Genomic DNA, 19,236 nt, shown 5'->3' on the forward strand with positions numbered 1-19,236 from the left:
TTAAAAATAATTTTATAACTATACCAAGGAAGCTATTTTTATATTCAAAAACAAGTTCATGGTGGTTAAAGCATTCAGACTTTAATCACTTGAGGAGGAGGAGGAAAATCCACACACTATAAACCCTTCTATTCCCCTTAAACATAATGGGATCAGTGGCTAAAGATAAGAAATTAATTCTGACTGCAATGTCTTCCGAGAAATTTTTGTAAATAGACTATGTAATATATATCAGGGCCAGGTGCTGATAAACTCAGGGTTTTTTTCTGTCCAAAATTAAATGGAAATGCGTTGGTTAAAAAAACAGATTTATAACAAATTTATTTATAAAAGATCTACACTTTCACGTCTACAGTCAGCAGCCTCTGAACAGTCAATCTGCAGCATGTTTTACTGGGAAAGCTACTAAGAAACAGAAAAAGGAAAGAAAAAAAAAATCCTTGCTTTCCTTGCTTTCTACAGCTCTAAAATCCAAAAAAAAAAAATACCCGAAATATTTTTTTAAGAATATATTATGTGTGCAAGCAATGTGTAAACCATCTGGTCACCAAGCAAGGATAAGCAATTTCTTTCGCATGACACACAGTAGCAACAAGAGAGGAAAAGGCTAAACTAAGCTAGAAAGTGAGAGCCCTAGGGGGTGGGAGTTAGAGAATACTTGGCAATCAGCTGAACAGAACATAAAACAGCAACTAAGAAGACACAGTAATTGGAGGTTTTCAATGCCAGTGTGCAGAAGAAAGAGCTGGAAAAAGAACAGATTTCCTACATCCCACCATCCATATTTAGAGAAATACACTGATACAGGCAATGAGATGACAGAAGAAATAACCCCTTCTATTCTTTCTTCTATTTATTTGTATACGTGTCTAAATGACCCCCCATTATCTCATTTGAGTCCCACAACAACCATTTCAGGGAGGCAGGTAAGTGTTATTATCCATTTTACAGATCAGGAAACAAATTCAGAGATGTCATGTAATTTGCTCAAGGTCACACAAAGAAGCTCTTTCTTGCCGGTCCACCTTGGAGATTAAAAAAAATGAGTTGGATGCATAGTAGGGCAGGATTGAAGGGTAAAGTGTAAGAGAGATACAAGATAAGTTCCATATAGAAACAGGTAAAAAAGTTTACCAGAGGTGATTGTAGACAGCGTTTTAAAAGGAACAGTTAAAGGAGACAGAGCCACGGAGAGTAAGTAAACGCTGGATGCTTGTTAGTCGGCCAAGGGCAGGGAGATTCCTCCAGTGGCCCAAACTGACCCCGGCAGCTCAGCCTCAGAGCGCTCTGTTCATCAGCAAACGCCTTCATGCTCTCTGTGTCTCGTCCTGCCCCGCAGGATCGCACTTACGACTTACCAGGCAGGTAAGATGAAAGGTAGAGAAGCAGGGGTCCCCAGTGAGCTGTATGTTAGTAGTTGGTTGAGACAATGATCTGGTGATCCAAGCCAAATAAACATCTTTCTGTATGATTATCTTATTTATTTCCTCATTGGGGCCATGGAGACTTATTACCAGGCATTCTTTTGATTCTGTACTCTGCAGAGCAGTTCACGTTGCTGAATTTCAGCCTTTTCTGCACCTTCAAACCATTGACAGTAATAACCCCCTCCTCTCTGCAACATCTCTCATTATAAGCAGAGATTGGGGGTGGGAAGAAAAATGTGAATTACCCCCATTCTGATAAACAGCTAACCCTCCCACTCCCAGAATCACAGATTTTAACAATTTAAAAATCTATCAGAAATCTACTCCATTAAGAAAAGTATATTAACTTTAAAAAAAAAAAAAAACTGCCTCTATGTTTTATGAACTGTTGAATTATACTGGAGCTAAAATCGGGGCTGCTTTTAAAGCCATGAATCTGACATATGGAACACAAAGAACAGTAATCAGATTAAGCAACTAATCAGGATGACCGGCATGAGCTGTAAAAGCAAGCATTCCCTCTAGGTCACGTTGCTGCATGGAAGGCCATTTTGCATTTCTCTCTTTTATGTCTTATAACTTTTAACCACTTCTCACGATTTAGAGAAAACTTTGAAAAAAGACAACACTTCTCTATGAATTGATTGTTCCTACTGTCTTTTGTCAAATGGGCAAACTACAATGAATTAACCAGTTATCCTTCTTTATTCTTAACTGATCAGAACTTTAATGTCCTTCATGCTTACAGACCCTGCCCTCTGTTTCACACCATTCTGCATCTGGGAAAAGCAGTTCAGAATCCATCTTTTTCAGGAACCCATCCCAAACATCATGTTATTATCTTCAACCTACCCTTCAGTCCTTCCATATCCAAATAAAATTGTTTTACTCTAAGGAAACAAGCTGGTCCAGAGTATATCATACCTCTCCGGCCAACCTGACTACTCTGACTTTGGCAAGAATCAAAACTAAATAAAATCCACATGTCCTAATAGAAAATAAAAGGCACTAGTTAAATATTTTTGATGATACTATACCAAAATGGTATCTCTTAAAGGAGAACTAAATGTAGAAGAAATAGTCTTAGAGGTGGGCTTCATTCCAAAAGGTTAATGTATCACCACCGAAACGTCTTTTTGAAGCTCCCTGGACCAGCTTATAAAAAGATTAGCAAATAGCAAATCACTTTAGAGAGGTTCTCCTCATCTGGGAGAAAGATAAGCAAAGCCCAAAGTGAATATTAACATAAAAAACAAAAGCTATTTTTGTTCTAGAAAAAAAAAAAGCAAGAGCAAAAATGAATCCATTTGGCACTCAGGAGAAATATTTTAATTTCCTTTCTCTTCCATGTGTCCAGGCACTGCTTCAAAGTCACTCATTTGTAATAAAATCAGTTGCGTGGCACAGGAATGGTAATTCAAGAAGCTGCAGAGGAAAAATATTCTGCTTTAAAATGTAGAAGCCTCAAAAAAAAGCCCATGAGGCTAAAGGGGTACACGAAGATAAGCCAGGGAAACCGCAGGGGGCTGAGGACCACCTGCCTCTGCACTGATCATATTACCGTTAGCTTTTCATAGATTGCTAGTCTCTCCATTTAACTTCTTCCACTGAAACAAGAGCGTTGCGAAGAAATACCAATGATGATAATGACTTCAGAAATACTCTCCTGGAGGGATCCAGGAAGAATTTGCTCAACTGATTAAAAAAAAAAAAAACTGACCCTCAAAGTAAGAAATGAATTAAGAATGTCCATAATGCAATTACATTTGTATGAAAAGGTGAATACATATAAGAACCTATGGTGCTGAGAATTAGGGTGGGGGAGCAGGGAGAAGCAAAGACCACCAGGCAATTAGGGTGATCTCCATAAACAGAGGGGAAGCTGGCACACATAAATAACACCATGCAGATGCATATATGAATATGATCAAGGCACTCATTCAGCAAAATACATAATGACGGCACCTGTGTGCCAGATTCTGTGCCATTCCATACAGATCTGCCATCCTGGACTCATAGTCTAAGAGAAAGAATGAGAATTTTCAAGCTTTTAATCAAAGGAACCTCCTAAAGCTTCCTAAAGCTCCTCATTAAATGCATCAGCACTCTAACATAAATATTTAAATTCTTTTTAATTAATTCAGAAAAAAGCAGGATTTCTCTAAGCTTGGGGAAATCATACTGGAAAATATTTCCAAAATGAAATAACAATTGGATACAAAATGCACAAATTGGTGCTAACAGAAGCATACAGAGAAAAAGCGCAGTGTTTAAAGGTTGGATCAAAGAATAACTAATAGGAGTGAACCATGTAAACTTTTCAGAGGCCCTATCCAGGCATCCAAAGGCCAGTGTGGTAAGATAACATCAAGTTAAAACTTCTGTTCCTGGTGAAGTGCTACTCCTCATTCTGACAATATATATAGTTCCTCCTTAAAGAAACTATCTCAGCATAACAAATAAAAAGGATTAGAAAGGGAAAAAATGTCGTTAAGTTTCTTCTAGATCTGGTACATTCTCCTCAGCAGCCTTTGATACGTGTAGGAGCTAAACATATCAACCCCTGCTTATAACAATAAAACAATAACAAAGAATTACATTTTAAAAAACATTTCTAGGATATTAAAATTAATTATGTATCACATTATGAAGTATTATTTCAAATCCACAATAAATAGGACAGTGGAATAAGCCAGGATTTAACAAGATCTGTTGCCATAATGATCTTAACCATCTCAGATGGTTAACCAATGACAACAGCAATATTTCCCAGTATGATCTTGTATCTTTTATTCTTCACTACCATTACCAAAATCAGATCCACTAAACATTCCTTGTAACAAATCTTAATTTTCCAAGAGGGCCAGCAAGGCCTAAAGGGAACTATATAAGAGGCCAAACAAAAAGATCCAAGTTACTAACTTGTTTAGCTGTTAATTTTGGAGACTTTAAACGAAGTTCTTAATTTGTTCACCCTGTTCTCCCTAGGTACAAGGAAAGGGGTCAAGATCTCCGCTACAGCTCCTTCTTAACCATTAATAGAAACGCTGATGCTTTGCCTATGCAGTTCCCAAAGTGACGACATCTCCCCAGGATAAATTTGTACCTCTCCCCCAAAAAAGGAATCAGTCAGCGGTCAAGTAAGTTTCAGAATACTGCCTTAATCAAAATTAGGCAGGTTATCTTCCTTCAGGACTTCTCAGAGCCTTTAATCCATGTACACAGATATGTCAAATTCCCATTTAGCTAAAAATCTTGAAAAAGGAACAGCAAATGGGAAAATGTACTGGAAAAAGTTCAGAAACACAGAGTTTTGAAAAATTAGGCTACATAAGCACCAAAGAAGCAGCACAGGATAGACAAAGGGAATGGGCTTACCAGCTTTGTACCTTTGGACAAATTACTTCACCATGTGCCTCAGTGTGCTCTATCTGTAAAATGGGGGAAATAGTACCAACTTTCTAAAATAGCTGAGGATTAAATGAGATAACATATAAAACCCTCTGAATCAAGCCTGACACAGAGTAAATACTCAATAAATGTTACCTATTATCTTTGTTACATACTTTGCAAGGTTATTCTAAGCAAAGGAATACACATAATTTATAGAATTTATCCCTGGCAAGTAGTAAGCACTCAATAAAAGTTCACTGAACACTGTAAAGTCCTGATCACAGTGTCTAGCACAAACTAAACCTGAATTGCAGTACTGAATGTCACTATGATTACATCATTAAGATTAGAGACACGGAAAACAAACTATGGTTACCAAAGGGGATAGCAGGGTGCGGGGCGGAGGGGTGGTGGATAGATCAGCAGTTTGGGATTAACATATACACACTACTATATATAAAATAGATAACCAACAAGGACCTACTGTATAGCACAGGGAACTATATTCAATATCTTGTAATAACCTATAATAGAAAACCTGAAAAAGAATATATGTATGTATAACTGAATTGCTTCTCTGTATACACCTGAAACTAACACAACATTGTAAACTAACTATACTTCAATGGTTAAAAATGGTTTAAATAAGGTTTTAATCATTAATAAAAACACTGCTGCTTTGCCTAGAACACATTCCCTAATGTGACAACATCTCCCTAGGATGATAACATCAGATATCTGAGCCTCGCCCACTGCCAAAAAAGGAATCGGTGATCAAATAAGTTTCAGAACTATTGTATTCATCAAAATTAGGCAAAGTTTCTTTCTGCAGAACTCCTCAGAACCTTTAGTACGAATCTCTAGGTAGGGAATATACATTTTCCAAATGCATTTAATGAGGAAACTTTCTTTCACTGAGCACTCTTGGGACTGTTGTTCTTTGGAACACAGAATGGAAACTATCCTAACTCAATGGAAAAATAGAACCATGTCTGGTACATCACTGGTTTGTAACAAACTTTGGTTGTACAAATGTAAAGGGGTCCATATTTTGTCGTGGTTCCCAAACATATTTGAGGGTGGAATCCTTTTTTTTTTTTTTTTTTAAGCAGCATTTGTGGGACTACAATGCCAGGAAACATACTTGGAAGCGTGCTTGTCTATGGAAATGCAGTCCTATTAACCAATGTGACCTAACACAAGCACAACCTAGTTTAGCATTCCTACTAACACAGATTGCTCTGTGGGAGATGTGCTATCTATCTGAAGGCCAAAAGATTCACTTTAATAGGTTATCCTCAATCCATTTGCTGGGCGCTAAGGCAGAGCCTAGTGACAGTTTTCACGCCTCAGTTTACGGAACTCCCCCTCAATTTTCCTTTTTTTTCTAACATCTCCAAGGCAACACCACTAGAGGAAAAGCTGGGGAACTATAACGACATGGGTACGTTCTGCATTTAATAGACGTACTGACAAACTACCAGAGCTCTGCTCTCCCTTTTTCTCCTTTTTTGTCTCTTCCAGGATCTACCTGACCACCAGAGTTGTACCTCTCTTATACCTAGCATACAAGGCTTTTCACTCACTTTATTTAATATTATACTTTATTTAAGAAACCCTAAATAAACTACTATAATCAATGCCATCTTTCCTTCTTTTACAGGAACTTTTTTCCCATCCCTCCCTCCTAATAATGAATGTATCTTTTCCTCTCCTAGATTCTCATTCCTCTAATTTGCATTATTTGCCTCAAGTTGCACTCAAGCCCCAGCATCAAAGGCTCCCCACGCATGGACAACAGTCTTAAGATGAACCAGAAGGATTACACGTTTGATCCAAAAGAAAAAAAGGCAGCTATTTCAACAGGGAGTGGGAAGTTACAGATCTTTATGTTTATACATAATGGTTTTAGAAATCAATACCGTACGTGCATTGAGCTTAAGAGTCCATCCACATGCAAGTATAAAGGAACTAACAAAGTTCGTCACCAAACTGTTCCTTTAAGCGACGTTTGAAGGAAAGGGGCTGCTGAAGTTTGAGGAGGGGGCGGTCGTGGCACAGCACTCGTGGGTCCCGCGGGCAAGGACCCACCGGCCAAGGCTCCAGGGGGTCTCGCTCCAGGTGCCTGTGCTGACCACAAGGTCCATCTCGCCCTGCGCCTTCTTCCCTAGAGACCCCTCCCAGCGACCTGGGAATCCCCCAGAGCCCTCAGCCTTATTGCCGGGATCCACAGGTCTGACGGGGTCCGGCCTGTACCTGGTCATAAGGGGACTTCTCCAGCATCTGCGTGCACAGATCGGCGCAGAGCTGGAACTTCCTGCGCCTAAAATAGCTCCAGGCCAGGAGCAGCGGCTCCATCTCCGAGCCCATGGCGGCAGAGAGCCGGCAGCGAAACACCAGGGCGCGGCTCAGGGAAGGCGGGGGGCGAGGAGCAGTCGGCCTCCAGCCCTGCCCAGCAACGCGCGGGGGCAGGGGCCTTGCCAGAGAGGCGCCCTGCATCGCGCCTGAGAATAGGAAAAAGAAAACCCACCTCGAGTAGAACTCAGCTATAGGACTGCCAAACCTTGGCTTTAAAAATTGTATACTTTTAAAGGCTACATATTTCATTAATTTTCTAGAAGACGGAACCGTAGCTAAAGTAAGAGGCAGTGACTTAGACACCTCCAACTGGGGTCCTCCACCCACCCAGAGGAGGACCGGTTGCCTGGCAACCGAACTCTCCGCATACTCTGCCAGTCCCAGAAAAATCCCAAGAGTTGACCGATCGGCCGGTCGCTGTCATACTTTTACCCTTCAGGCATTCTTACCCCTATCACTTATCCTTCCGACTTTAGAAACACAAACATGAGAACAGTTTCTCCAATACCGTCTCGCCCACCAGAACCCAAAGACCTAAATCCTAAAACTCCCAGTCTGTTTCTCTAAATCCCTCTCACCCAATCTTGGTGTCCGAATGAAAAGGTACATTGAGGATTGCTTAGTCCAAACTGTTCGTTTTACAGATAAGAAACTGAGATGAGCTCAGAGAAATTATTAACCTAGTGTGGCGTGGAGTTAGGGAGCTGGATTGTAATCCAGATGACTACAAACTGTTAATACAATTTGTTAATTCCACGATGCCTAGGGGTTCTGGATTATAAATCGGTGACATTTTTGCCAAACAAGATAATGTACGAAAAAAAAGTTTTTTTGAGGTTTTGAAACACCATCTCCACGCACTTGTTGTTTGTCAAATGTTTACTTCTGCAGAGTGATTTCTTCAGGTACAATTCTGACTTTCCTCTAGAGATTTACACAGATGACAAATATCTTTTTTTTTTTTTTTTAATGGCTGTGTTGGGTCTTCGTTTCTGTGCGAGGGCTTTCTCTAGTTGCGGCAAGTGGGGGCCACTCTTCATCGCGGTGCGCGGGCCTCTCATTATCGTGGCCTCTCTTGTTGCAGAGCACAGGCTCCAGACGCGCAGCCTCAGTAATTGTGGCTCACGGGCCTAGTTGCTCCGCGCGTGGCATGTGGGATCCTCCCAGACCAGGGCTCGAACCCGTGTCCCCCGCATTGGCAGGCAGGCTCTCAACCACTGTGCCACCAGGGAAGCCCGACAAATATCTTTAATGGTTAGGAAAAGAGAAGTGTGACCAAGCTGCTAAGTCCAGGTTGACTTCATTATGGAGGACTAACGGATATTTTTTCCTTGCCTTCTTCCTACCACAGTGAGAGAGGCAGGAGAGGAAAAGTTAACTCAATATTGAAGAACTTTCTGATCAGGTCTAACTCTCCTTTACAGATAAGAAGCGAACTAACAGCTCTTAGTAAAGATAAATCACTCATAATTTTCTCAAACCACTAGGGTACCATAATGAAGACATTATATTGAATCCAGATATATATACATCTCATATATATCAAAATGAAAGCTTTCTAAAATAAAAAATGGGTTGTGAGTAGTTTTTTCTCCTTTACTAAGCAGTCATTCTTGAATTTTTGTATCTTGGAAGCAATTAATTATCAGGATTGTGATTATTCCAGTTACGTTTATTGCAATTAGTCCATTTGTGTTTCCCTGGAGGTGCCTCTAGAAATGTAACCGGTTCTAATGCAGCAGCCCACTGTTTCCAGGGGTCAGGACTTTAGGACTGTACATGCTGGAATTGGAACTTGGGCTCAACATTTCACAAGGTCCTTTTGTTTTCTGGTAAAACGTAAGTGGAATCTATGTAAGTGATTCTGAACCCTGGCTCCATATTAGATAGATTTTTTTAAGTAAACTATTTTAGAATATATTTAGATTTATGGAAAAGTTACAAAGATACTACAGAGAGTTCCCATATACTCCTCACCCAGTTTCCCATTGTTAACAACATTACTACAGTATATATGTCACAACGAAGGAACCTACATTGGTATATTACTATTAGCTCCACAATTTATTCAGATTTCCGTAGTTTTCCCCTAATACCCTTTTTCTATTCCAGGATCCCACTTTGGATACCATATTACATTTAGTCATCATGTCTCCTTTGCCTCCTCTGGTCTGTGACAGTTTCTCAGACTTTTCTTGTTTATGATGACTTGACAGTTTTGAAGAGGGCTGGTCAAGTATTTAGTAGAATGTCTGCGGAGCTTTTAAAAATACAGCTGCTCACATTCCATTCCTAGAGATTCTGACTTAAATGGTTTGATATAGGGCTGGAGCATCGGTTTTTTTGTTTTGTTTTTGTTTCCCATGTAATTCTAATGGGCAGCCAGGGTTAAACAACCACTGTGCTGAGTTCTAAATGGTTTTGTATACATTGTGATTATTGCCAACTTCCTAGAGAAAACATTGTGTGTGTGTATATATATATATATATAATTTTAAGAACATGTAATTCATCTTAGCTTCTTCCAGAAGGCTGTTAATTTTTTTTCTTTCAGAAAAGTCAAGTGGACGAGAAAAACTGTAGAATACTCAGCAAATTGCAGACTGTTAAGCATGTCCAAATGTGGCATAAAATGTTACTTTAAAAGGTTATAAACATTTGTTTTTTTAAATCTTGTTAATATGTGTATAGCTAATTTTATGAATATATAGATAGATTTTGTTACATATTTTATAATTACTAATCCAAATGCAGAAACCTTTTTGGGTTTTTTGGCCATGCCACGAGGCTTGTGGTATCTTAGTTCCCTGACCAGGGATTGAACATGAGACCTCAGCAGAGAGAGCGTGGAGTCCTAACCACTGGACCTCCAGGGAATTCCCAACCATTATTTTTTTTTAATGACATGCTAGTGATAGGAAAAATAGTAGATGTAACTGCTCCTGGTGAAGGGGATAGATAAGAATTACTAGGGCTATTTTCCTACTGGAGAAAATGAAGCATAGAGAAACAACTTAATCTCTTTGAACGGGTCAATTTCACAATCAGAGCTAGATCTCAGTTCATGGATCCTTATCTTTTGCTCTCTAGGAACTGGATCTCTTTAGGTTAAGTCAGTTTAAAATCAGATACGGAAGACAGTGTAACTTTAAATGCAAAAGGTTAAATTTTCTTAAATGTTAAATTGGAATCACTCAGGCCATTTAAACTTAACCCAAAACAAAAATAGAAATATAACATGAGGTATTCTCTTGATCAACAGGTCCTATGCTTGGTGATAAGAATGCAGAGAAGAAAAAGACAGATCTGCCCCAAGGGTACTTATACATGAAGAGTAGTTACAGGAAAGAGCATTGGGCTTGCGGTTAGACTTGCTAGCTGTGTTTTCTCAGGCAAATTAGGAATCAAGATAGGATGGTGATTAAAAAGTGGGCTCTAGAGCTAGATTTCCTATATTTGAAACCCTGTCTCTGCCATGCACTAAATGTGAGGATCTTAGGCAAGTGGTTTAATGGCCCTGTACCTCAGAAATGTGCTTCATCCATAACATAATATGTGTTTTCTGTATGCTTTAAGAATTTTAGATTCTGCTTTAAGAATTTTAGACTCTGCTTTAAAGAACGAGAACAACAATGGGATGGATGAAATTCATAAGAAATGTTAAGAATAGATAGTAAGTACATCTTTAACCTATAGGACACATTAAACATAGATAGAATAAATAGACACTTATGTGTTAAATGTAGATTAAACTGATGAAACAAATGAGAGTGTTAATTTGTAGATAGAAAGCGATGGAAAGCAAAACCTTAAATGTTCATAAAGCATGGTTCAGCTTTATCTACCTCAAATTGGCCATCCACTGGTATCAACCCATTCTAGCCCACTTATCCTGTGGTTAAAGCATGCACTGCTGCTCAGCAGGTCATCACCGAGCCATAGCTGTGGCCATGCATACTTGCCTTTTCATCTCTCCAGTAGAACAAGCATTTTGGGACCATGAACCTTCCATCTCCGAACTTTCTTGTTTGCCCTCAACTCTGGTTCTTATAACCACACAATCTGTGGTATAGGCAGCTGAGGCAAAGAGTCAGGATATAGGAGACTTGAGTGACCCACAAATAGTGTGGTCATTCTACCTGCTTTCACTAAATGTCTTAACCTACCTCATCTCTTTCCTCTTGCTTCTCACTGTATGTTTTAAGTAGATTTAACAAACTGAATGATTTGAGCATCTTAATTTGGTTTATGAGCATTTCAGTTCCAGGACCTCTGGGATAGCCCGCTAGGTTGTATCCTTAGAGGCCACCATTGCATTTCCCCACTACATATAATATGGGGGGGATGATGCTGAGGAGGAGGAGGATTATGATGACGATGATGATGATAATAGTACCTATTTTATGGGATGGTTGTGGAGATCAAGTCAAGGCATAATGACATTGTCTTTTCAAAGAACATACAGACTCATTGGAGTGGAAACCAGCAATATGTGCAACCAGGGATCACATCAATTTTCAGTCAGAAAAGATTTATTACATGCTAGAGACAGAGCACTTGGAGACAATGTCAAAGACATTGAAGGTAGTTCTCATTTTCCCATTTGAGGAAGTGCTTGATAAATATCTGTTGATATTGATGTTGATGCAAAAAAAAAATGGTTTTAAATACAAACTATGAGATGCCGGAGATACAGAATGAATAATGCATGTAAACAAATAAGTTCATTAAAACCTATCAGGGTAATGGATACAAGTGAAGACACAGGACTGGACAATTCTACTTCTGCACACGTGGTTGGTGAAGGGCTCTGCAGTCAGCAGCTCAGGAAAAGGTTCACAACAGCATGGAGACATGTGACCAGGAAAGAAAGTGTGGAAGGAAAGAAGAGGCAAAGGTGGGCTGAATGTGACACATGATGCAGTGGAGTTTGCATGAAAAGCCCCCAGAGAAGTTTTATAAGGGAATAAAAGCAACTTGACTGATAAAGAGTGAAGGCCAGGAGATTGCTTAGGATACTATGGCCCGAGTCAAGGTGTGAGAAGCTGGGAGTAAGGAGAATGGACAGCAGAGGCCAAAAAATGTTCAAGTAGAATCCATAGGACTTGGACACTTGATCGGATATGTGGAGGACATTTGGCTAAGGAAAAAGAGAAATCTAAGCTAGCTCCCAGGTTTCCAGGTTGTGAGGGGGCGCCAGTCACCAAGATCAGAATGAAGGAGAAAGAATAAGCTGAGAAGAAAAGGGATTAAATTCAAATGGGACATAATGATTTTTAAGTGTCTCTGGGACAGCCAGATGGAGATGTTCTGTTGATAACTGGAGACAGATACATGTCAGAAGCCATAGAAAGAAGTCAGGGGGAAAGAGAAAATTTGAGACTCATCTAATCGTATGTCTGCTCATTGAAGGCAATGGAGAGGATGAGATACACCATGGAGAGTTTGTGGAATGAGAAGGGAGCCAAAGAAAGTACCCTGCAGACCCCCAGCATTTAGGGACAGCTAATGAAAAGAGGAAAGATGAAACATACCAAGAAGAAACAGTTAGAGATGTAAGAAAGCAGATGTAAGAAAACCAGGTGAGTGTGGCTTCATGAAGCCAAAGCACAGAGAGTATTTCAAAAAAGCAGAGGCATTTCAACCATGTTAAATTCTGAAAAGAGATGATGGAAACTAAAAGTTAAAAAAAAAAAAAATCACTGGATTTGGTCATTAGTCATCTATTTACAATATTTGTCAGAGAAGTCAAAAGAGAATGGGCACAGAAATCTGAGTGCAATAGGCTGAGGCAAGAAATAGACATATAAATACAGCTTACTCTTCCAAGGGACAGACACTAGTGCAAATGATTTTAAAATACTTGCAAAAAGACACATGCATATGTGTGAATTAATAGAAGTGTTATGCTTTCTGGCTATTTACCATGTAGTAGATGTTCTTTCAGAATTTTAAAGCTATAGAGTTCTATTACTGGAAGTTGCATAAACCACTGATTCTGGGGTGGAACTTTTTCTCTAAAGTGGATATGATCCGAGGTAACATGTTTACAGTCTTTTTGCTCAGGAAGAAGTGATACTTCCTCTTGGGTTCTTTACGGAAAAGTGAGCTCATTATTAGCACTAACATAGGAATTATTCTGCTTTTCAAATTAAAAAAAAAAGACATGAGGTAAATAATTCTCAGCACTATATAAGCAAATCACTACTTGATACTACTTAAAGGAGTCATTAACAGATTTATCTATATACCAATATAAAGATGACTAACATTTATTGAGTCTTACTCTAGGTGAGTTAGGTTCTATACACGCTCTTAAATCTTCCTACTAACGCTGCAAGCTTGGTACTATTATTATCTCCATCTTACGGAGGAAAGAACTGAGACTTAGTTATCTGCTCAAAGTCATCCAGTTAGTTAGTGGCAGAATCAGAATTTGAACTCATATTGACTCAAGATCCTACACCCTCAACCAAATGTGTAACTTGAACTTTTGAAAGTACAAATACTCTAGTCACACTGCATTTCTCCCTACTCTCTGTACACTTCATGTACTTTCAGGATTTTGTGCCTTTGTACATGCTGTCCCATACCTGCGGTGTCCTTATCTCCTTCCCCCATGCCTTGTGTCTGGTTGGTATAGATCCAAGCCAAATTTCAACTCTACTTTGAACTCCAATTCTCCAAAGACCTGTCTGCAAGATACTCTCAATACTACAAACAATAAATGCTGGAGAGGGTGTGGAGAAAAGGGAACCCTCTTACACTATTGGTGGGAATGTAAATTGATACAGTCACTATGGAGAACAGTATGGAGGTTCCTTAAAAAACTAAAAATAGAACTTCCATGTGACCCAGCTATCCCACTACTGGACATATACCCAGAGAAAACCATAATTCAAAAGGGCACGTGCACCCCAATATTCACTGCAGCACTATTTACAATAGCCAGGACATGGAAACAACCTAAATGTCCATCAACAGAGGAATGGATAAAGATGTGGTACATATATACAATGGAATATTACTCAGCCATAAAAAGGAATGAAACTGGGTCATTTGTAGAGACATGGATGGACCTAGAGACTGTCATACAGACTGAAGTAAGTCAGAAAGAGAAAAACAAACATTGTATATTAATGTATATATGTGGAATCTGAAAAGATTGGTATAGACGATCTTATTTACAAAGCAGAAATAGAGTCACAGACACAGAGAACAAACATATGTATACCAATGGGGAAAGGGGGGTTGGGATGAATTGAGAGATTGGGATTGACATATATACACTATTGATACTATGTATAAAATAGATAACTAAATGAGAACCCATTGTATAGCTCAGGAAACTCTACTCAGTGCTCTGTGGTGACCTAAATGGGAAGGAAATCCAAAAAAGAAGGGATATATGTATATGTATAGCTGATTTGCTTTGCTGTACTAACAACTAACACAACACTGTAAAACAACTATACTCCAATAAAAATTTTTTAAAAAAAACGATACTCTCAGTACTCCTCTTATAAAACTTATTGTGCTACATTGTAATGTCTGTCTCCCTAGCAAACTTTAATGTTATTTAGTTCTTTTCCAAAAGCCCAGCACATGGTACATAGTAGTAGGCGTTTCATAAATGTTTGTTGAATGACTAGCTGAATAAAGTTCAATAAATACTATACTTTTCTACTAAATGCAAAACTAACAGTTATATTTTGAAATAAATAATTTAATGTTTGAATATACACTTTGGCATCTATTTAAATGTTTAGGGAACTAATTTTAACCATTTCAAAACTTAGTGCTATATAACTTTTTTCTTTAAAATGCCAAAGCCTCTGAAGATTAGTCCATGTAAGTAGTGTTTACCTAAAGCAATTTGAAAATTATTTTTCACTTGAAGGAGGTAAAGCTCAGTCAAACTGGTTTTTGTTCTTTGTTTTTTTTTAATGACCAGTTTAAAGATCTTTATGCATTTTAAGGTACTTTAATTATTGTACAAACTATCAAAAATTTCACTTATTTTAAGATAACAGATATATTTTTCTAATACAACTTTTCTCTTTTTTTTTAGTTCTTAACATTTTTATTGGAGTATAGTTGATTTACAATGTTGTGTTAGTTTCTTCTGTACAGCAAAGTGAATCAGTTATACATATACATATATCTACTCTTTTTTAGATTCTTTTCCCATATAGGTCATTACAGAGTACTGAGAAGAGTTCCCTGTGCTATACAGTAGGTTCTTATTAGTTATCTATTTTTATATAGTAGTGTGTATATGTCAATCCCAGCAATACAACTTTTCTATATGTATAATTCCAATATCGTTAGATAAATTATTAAGATCTCAAATTTTTTCAGATCATTTTATTGACGCTTCATATGTTTTCTTGATACAATCCTCTTAATTTCTTATTCATTCGTCAAGCATTTATTGAGTGCTCACCTGTGCCAGGCACTTTCTAAACTATGGGGATACAGTACAGACTAGAGCAAAATCTCTCTCCTCTTATGGATGAGAGAGAAAATTATAGCTATTGGTAAACTAGGAATATAAGGACATTTCCTTAGCATGTTAAAGTATAGCTATCTTAAACCACATTCAACAGTACAACTTTAGAAGCATCCCCAGTAAAATCTAGGATAAGACATGCTAGCACTACTATCATTTAATATTGTTCAGAAAATTATAGTCAATGCAATGAACAGAATAAGACATTTGGCTATTGGAAGGCAAAGCCAAAGTAATTATTATTTGCCAGTTGCAGATAATTGTCTTTCTAGGAAATTTTGTTATGCAGGAAAGCTCTTGGGCTTTTAAAAATATTTATTTAGTATTCCATCATTTATTAGACACTTTGATTCAGTGATTTTGAATGCTACCTTAATTATGTGCTAAATTATAGTATAGAATGAATGCTGTTTCTGGATTGTCTATTCAAGGCCATTGATATGAAGGTCAATATTTATGAAAGTATAACACAACTTTAATTACTACAGCTCTATTTACAAATCTTCACATTTTCTTAAGTCTTCAAACTTACGTAAAACTTTATTCATAGAAAAACTACTTTATGCAATGAAGTTAGTCACAATCTAATATTCCTGGCATTTCAAATACTTGAACAATAATTTTTCCTAGCCTGGTGGGAAATATTCTCTGAACACTCTGCTACTACCATTGTAATTTCCAAATTGAAAAGCACTGTAAAACTAGTGGCTTCCCTAAAAATAAATAAAATGCTTCTCAATTTCTGTACATGAGCTGCATTTCATTATCCTCAAATTGCTGACCATCTGCCAAGATCCATTTTCTTCTTGTGGCTCTCCAATGAAGTCATCACCTGTTATTTTGGCAAAAGTCTTAGAAAAGTGAAAGTACAACTATTAAACATTCCTTTTTATTCTAAATTTGCTTGTTTTGGTCTGAATTTCACAGGCAATTACACATCCACTAAGGTGAGCATCTAGGTGTTCTAACGAATATTTATCAAGTCTCTCTGATTCATATCACATACGACAGCCTAAACAGTTTTAAACCACACACATAAGGAGAGGCTGATTGCATTCAGTTGCTTTTTCCATCAAGCTTCTTGTACTCTGAAAATCAGATTCTGAAGTCTGAAAATGAATTGATTTTCAATAATTGAAGTAAGCTTAGAACTCTGCTGGTATAAATTCTATTTATGTGACAATCACTTCTGGCTCCATATCATACTCTTTCGATTGAACATGATATGAAAGAGTGCCTTATTTCTATTCATTGGTAAGGGGTCGTGCAGATGCTTTTCAAATTATTTTTAAAAAGAAAAATAGACCTAGTTTTTTTTAGCTAAAATAATGACATTTTGATCAAACCAAAGTCTACCTATCATATGGCATTTATATACGGGGAATCCTGGTATAAATATTTAAAATGCAAACTAAAAGTACTGGTTTTTAAAATGCAATATACAGTGTATTCTTACATCCCTGCCTGCTATAATACTTTGATCTACCACAAGGACACTTATATACACCTATGACAGGAGGGCAATGAGTAATTAAATGTCTTTGATTTGGCGAGAGTACTGCTCTTTAAAAAAAATTAAGTTCTGTAATGCTCTAACACCACCATCCAAACTCCCTACCAAGGTCTAAAGGTCCTACAGGTCCTAGATCCTGCCTACTTCTCTGGCCATATCTCACCCCCTCTGATTTGCTCACTCCACTGAAGTGACAATGGTCTCCTTATTGGTCCTCGACTGGGCTTCGCAGAATAGTGTTTGCTGACAGCCACACTCTTCCCCCAGGTAGCCACCTGCTTTACTCTGTCACGTCATAAAGCTCCCCACTGAAATGTCACCTTATTAAAGAGGTTCTCCCTGCAAATCATTCCCAACTCATGTCCCTGCCACATTTTTCTCCACAGCACCTATGACCACCTGATATATTTCATTTGCATGCATATATATATTTACCGTCTCTCTCTACCCTTACCCACTCTTCCCCAGGACGCAAGCACCGAGAGTAGAAAGTCTGCTGCATCCTCAGTGCGTAGAATAGTGTTTGGCACACAATATGTACTCAAAAAATACTTGCTGAAAATGGCTTTCTTTCCAATAATATTACACTTAATAATACAAGTTCTGGATCACTATTTGAGTTTGAAGATCCAACTATTAATTAGTATCTTGATAAATATTAAGACTTGGTAGTGTAGATTATTTAATTGAACATAAAACCTACACCTCTTCATCAAACCGAACAGAAAACTGTCATCTCAAGAACCTCTGCACCTTTATTCCATTCTCTTCACAGTGCCTGGCCTTGGCCCTCCCTCCATCGTTAGAGGCAATAACAGAGTGCTACCCTACAGTATTCTTACTAGATGGGTTTAGGAGAGAAACACAATGAAGAGAGAATCTAGAAGAGTCATCTGCCCAGCAGACCTACCCCATTCACATCCTGACCACCCATCCCTGAACCCCCGCTGGCACCTGAGAAGAGGAGGAATGGCTAGGTTAACATCTCACTGCAAGGTGGAACATATTTTTGTCTTCTTGTGAAAGTCTCATATTTATACTTACTGGCATTCCCCTTTCCTTCCCTCATATTCTGAGAAATTTTCCATTTTACTCTGGAAGTTCCAAAGTTTTAAGCATTTATAGGGCTTTGAATTCCATGACATAATTCCTTTTCCTTAGGATACTGTGGCAAACTGTATTATTGTCCCTAGTTATTCATTCATCCCTTCTCTACAGGAAGATTAAACATCCACCCCCTACTGCCATGTGACTTCCCTGCCCCCACTGACACTGGAGTCGGCCATGTGACTTGCTGTGGTCAATGGGTTATGAGCAGAAAAAATACACTTCATGTTTTATCAGAATCTTTAAGAGCCTTTGTGTGGTTGGCTTTTGCTCTTTTCCCTCTGCTTCTTCAGCCTGAGTTCTAGAATGAGATGACGGGGGGAGCAAAGGACAGCCAAGCGACAGCACTGCAGCTGACCCTCAACTCCCAACATGCAATGTGAACAGGAAAGAAATGTGATTGTTGTAAGTTCCTGAGATGTTTGGGTCATTTGTTATTGCAGCAAAACTGACAAATGCTAATATGTTCACACTCATTTTTTTTCTCCCACGATTAGATTTCAGACATCCACTGATAGAAAGTTAGCAAAACATGGCTAACTTCCACAGGAAGAACACTGCTACATTTTCCTGAAGGGCACATGAAAAGAAATATAAATATATACCATGTTCCTAGATAGGAAGATCAGATAGTGATAAGTTTCAGTTCTCTTCAAATTACCCTATAAATTCTGTGTATTTTTAATAACTAGAATTATTGAGTCTGACAATCATCAGGAAGAACAGCCCCCTCCAAAACTGAGAAAGAATAATAATAAGGGGGGATTTGCCTTACAAGATATCAAAAACTTACATTAAAGCTATAGTAATCAAAACAAGGTGGTACTAGAACAGGTTCCCAAAGAGACCAATGGAATAGAATAGAGAAGCCAGAAATGGCTGCAGATATATGACAACTTAACATACGACAGACATGGTATTTCAAA

At 38.2% G+C, this 19,236-nt stretch overlaps 1 protein-coding gene across 4 annotated transcripts in view; it reads right to left on the bottom strand.

Annotated features, from left to right (window-relative positions):
- TTC8 (tetratricopeptide repeat domain 8) overlaps positions 1 to 7,293 on the bottom strand; it is a 48,102-nt gene extending 40,809 nt beyond the window's left edge. For 2 of the 4 annotated variants that reach the window (XR_014260962.1, XM_082451338.1), the window contains exon 1: positions 7,077 to 7,275. Coding sequence is in view for 3 of the 4 variants with exons in the window: in XM_082451338.1 (XP_082307464.1) it covers positions 7,077 to 7,190 (114 nt within the window). In the remaining variant the exon portion in view is untranslated. Of the gene's footprint in view, positions 1 to 7,076 lie in introns of all 4 variants that reach the window. The other 2 variants (XM_082451336.1, XM_082451337.1) reach the window with 2 other exon arrangements.
- Positions 7,294 to 19,236: the final 11,943 nt, after the last annotated feature.

This window comes from Balaenoptera physalus (assembly GCF_965194825.1).
Source record: "Balaenoptera physalus genome assembly, chromosome: 2".
Taxonomy (NCBI): Eukaryota; Metazoa; Chordata; class Mammalia; order Artiodactyla; family Balaenopteridae; genus Balaenoptera; species Balaenoptera physalus.